This window comes from Kryptolebias marmoratus, linkage group LG10, assembly GCF_001649575.2.
Source record: "Kryptolebias marmoratus isolate JLee-2015 linkage group LG10, ASM164957v2, whole genome shotgun sequence".
Classification (NCBI taxonomy): domain Eukaryota; kingdom Metazoa; phylum Chordata; class Actinopteri; order Cyprinodontiformes; family Rivulidae; genus Kryptolebias; species Kryptolebias marmoratus.
In genome coordinates, this window is record NC_051439.1 from 2,435,225 (window position 1) to 2,438,767 (window position 3,543).

General features: G+C 38.5%; 1 protein-coding gene across 1 annotated transcript in view; it reads left to right on the forward strand.

Annotated features, from left to right (window-relative positions):
- The window catches only part of pld1a (phospholipase D1a), a gene marked incomplete in the record, with an annotated part of 49,650 nt that overhangs the window by 24,110 nt on the left and 21,997 nt on the right, over positions 1-3,543 (forward strand). The window contains 1 exon segment of the mRNA XM_037977683.1: positions 2,113-2,223. Coding sequence (XP_037833611.1) covers positions 2,113-2,223 — 111 coding nt within the window.

Here is a 3,543-nt window from a genome sequence, read left to right on the forward strand (position 1 = left end):
CAAAAAAAAAAAAAAAAACGCGAGCGGGATTGAGTTGTGAATTTTGTGATATTTATCGTGTTTGGATTTTATAGTTAGGGTGTAGTGTGGTGTGTTTAGTGTTAAATTTAGTCAGTTTTATTGTGTTTGAGTCAAAATAATGAGACGATTTTTGAACGTGGAGCTCAAGCTTCTGTTGGAGGCTCCGAACCAGAGATGAAGGAAGGAGAAGCTCAGAGGCAGAGATGGAGATAAAAAAAATAAATAAATAAATAATGATAATAACAATAAAAAGAGTCTGGGAGAGACAGTGAGGACTTTGTTGATGAACTAGGTTATCCATTATTTGTTTTAGAGAAGGATTGCTAGAAACAGAATCACATTTTGTCTGTCTCCCTTCCAGCCAAAAATAATAACAAGAGACAGATTCAGATCCATATTTTGAAATCAGGCATCAGGATATATTTTACAAAAAATACATTTACCTGAATGATCCTGCATGAACAGGACATAGAAAGTGACCAAAGCTAAGAATGTGATGTACCCCTCTGCCTTAATTGTTTTGGACAGAAACTGTTATTAGTGACACAAAGGATTTATGGCAATTTATTAGAACTCCTGATTGTTTTGTCTAAAAATCACCTAAGAAATTGTCAGCATTTTAATGGAGAAAGTGTATATAACTTTGTTGTTTGCTCAATTTGTTCATGTGTTTATAAATATTATTGATTATATTTGCATCTAAGTTGTAAAAACATTTCATTGAGTATGTTTGTGGTTTTTACAGTAAAAGAAATTAAGACTTTTCCACTCAGATTGTATGTTTTTTGTGTGATTTTAGGTCTGTTGTGTTAATACAGTAGGTCAAAAGTAAAATATTACTTGAAATACACACTTGGGAGGTTGTGCTGAAAAAAATGACTCCAAACATGGCAGGTTTATCCACTTTTAGGGGGAAATACAAAGGAAATTTAAAATAGTCTAAAAACGTCCAGTTTCACCCTAAAGCTCCATAAGAGCCAACAAATTACATAACTACAACGTGTCTTATTTGTGACTAAGGTCTTTTAGCTAAATAAAATGGCTGTCTAAGATAAGAAATGCTTTAAGATAACCTCTTGAGTACCAAGTGTTTGGTTAAAAGTTCTGTTTCTTTGTCTCATCTATTAGATGTTTCCACATTATTTTTCAAAGTGTGCAACTTTTCCATCTTTCTGTTAAGAGTCCCAGATTTTGATCAAAATATTATTTGTATGTGTTAAATTACTTTCTAAATTTGTTATAATTCAATTAAGTTGAGAGGCCTTTTTGTTTTTTATCAACTGTATCTTGTCTCAGATTTATTTAAGTACTTTACTTCTGTCAGCCTCCCCCAGGGCGGCTGTGGCTACAATGTAGCTTACCACCATCAGTGTGTGAATGGGTGAATGACTGATTGTAGTGTGAAGCATTTTGGAGTCCTCAGACTTGGTAAAGCACTATGCAAGTGCAAGCCATTTACCATTTAAAGGCTAAAACCAGCAGAACAGTAGCTAAATGTAGCTGTAATCAGTTCATTGAGAGTTAAATTGAATAGTAACAAGGACAATGTTTGGTTGACAAACCAAGACTGTAGAGGTTTGCTATTGTTATTAGCTAATGTAGCATTGTTTTATACATGTAAAACATTTTTGAGAATGAGTTGTAAGTCTGGAGCTGCGGTAACTTGGTGGTCAGTGCTGTGGTCTTGTGATCCTGAGGCTGCAGGTTCGAGCCCAGGTTGCTGCAGGAAGGGCGTCCGTCATGAAACAATTGCCAAATGGTTTGTGGGACTTGACCCCTGAAGAAGGGAGCAGCCAAAAGAACAAAAGTTGTTTTATAAGTTTGAAAATTTATATAAACCAAGCTTCAATTGATAAGTATTTGACAGAACATCATTTCAATAATCACCAGACTATTTCTGTTACTGAATTTTATCAAAGTTCAGTTTGTAGTACTCTTCTCATGACTTCCTGCCATTTTCTACAACCTCTTTTTTTCTTCTTACTCAGAGCTCATCTACAGTATTTCTGCAGAGTTGGCCTCAGGTTTTTTTTCATAAATCTTCACTGATTTTATGTTTCACTTATTTGATAAATCTTTTTTGTGCATAAGGTGTTGCGGTCAGCAGCAGACTGGTCAGCAGGCATCAAATATCATGAGGAGTCCATCCACAATGCCTACATCCAGGTCATCGCCAAAAGCAAGCACTACATCTACATAGAGGTAAACCATCACTGTGGGCATGGTTTGAAACAATAACATCAGAGAGATAAAATGGGGGTGGGAGTTACTTCAAGAAATTAGTCATTGTAATGTACTTTCTTGTACATATGTTAAGACAAAAGAGGGTGCTGCTAGTCTCACTCAAAACGTCTTTATTCAACTTAACTGTTCTCTTAACTCCCGTACATTGGTTCCCAGAATCCTTTGCGAGCACTCTCTTAAAGTGACAGTACATCAGTATTTACCATACATTACATCTCCCCTCCTTAAAAGAGAAAACACATGTAACTAAGTGACAAATATTTTCATAATCACATAGCTCGCTAGTAACAGAAAATTATTTTAACTGTAATTAACAATTTCCAGTCCACCATCCTCCCTGAAACAACAAGAACGCAGATCCATATTATTCACATAACCCAAAATTCAAAACTAAAATCACACCCGTGCAGTCGGTGCATATAACCCTTACAGACAAATAGAACTGTCATTGTAGCAATAGACAAAACTGCTTCTCTTGTGTCAAATCTTTTAAATACGATTGACTACAGGTTAAGTTTACTCGGTGGTTTGCTCACTCTGCCATAACGAGTGATTCTATACCCTTCATCAAAAGTGTCCTGTGTAACAGAACCCGATGTCACTGGTTTTTCTGTCCAGCTCGTGTCCGTGTCCTCCACTGAAGTGGTTACATCCAGACCACTGTTGACCGAAGTGAGGTTGCTGGGAGTTGCCAGCAGATGGCGTCTATTCCTTCTGTATCGCTCCCCCTGTGCTGTCTCCACAATATAAGATCTGGGTGTGGAGCTTGTGCCTCGGACTACAGCAGGTGTTGTCCACTGCTTCTGTCCATCCAGTTTTGTGAGCACAGAGTCCCCTGAACTCAGTGGTGGTAATTGTCGCACTCCATAGTGGCGATTGTAGAAATATGCCTGCTTTTGTTTAGCGGTGTTATCAGTTTGTTGAATTTTGTTCATGTCAGGCCAGCCAGGGTTCAGATTGTCCTGCAGGGTGGGCAAAGTCGTCCTGATTTTCCTGCCCATTAACAGTTCTGCTGGACTGGCTCCTGTAGAAGTGTTGGGTGTGGCTCTGTATGTCATCAGGGCGAGGATGGGGTCATCCTGACGTAGAATGCTCTTTGCAACCTGAACAGCCCTCTCCGCGTGGCCATTACTTTGGGGAAAGTGGGGGCTTGATGTAACGTGAGTAAAGTCATAAGCCCTACTAAACTCCCTCATCTCTGCAGAAGCCAGCTGTGGACCGTTATCACTCACTAACACCTCTGGAATACCATAACGTGCAAAAGTAGCTTTGAGCCTG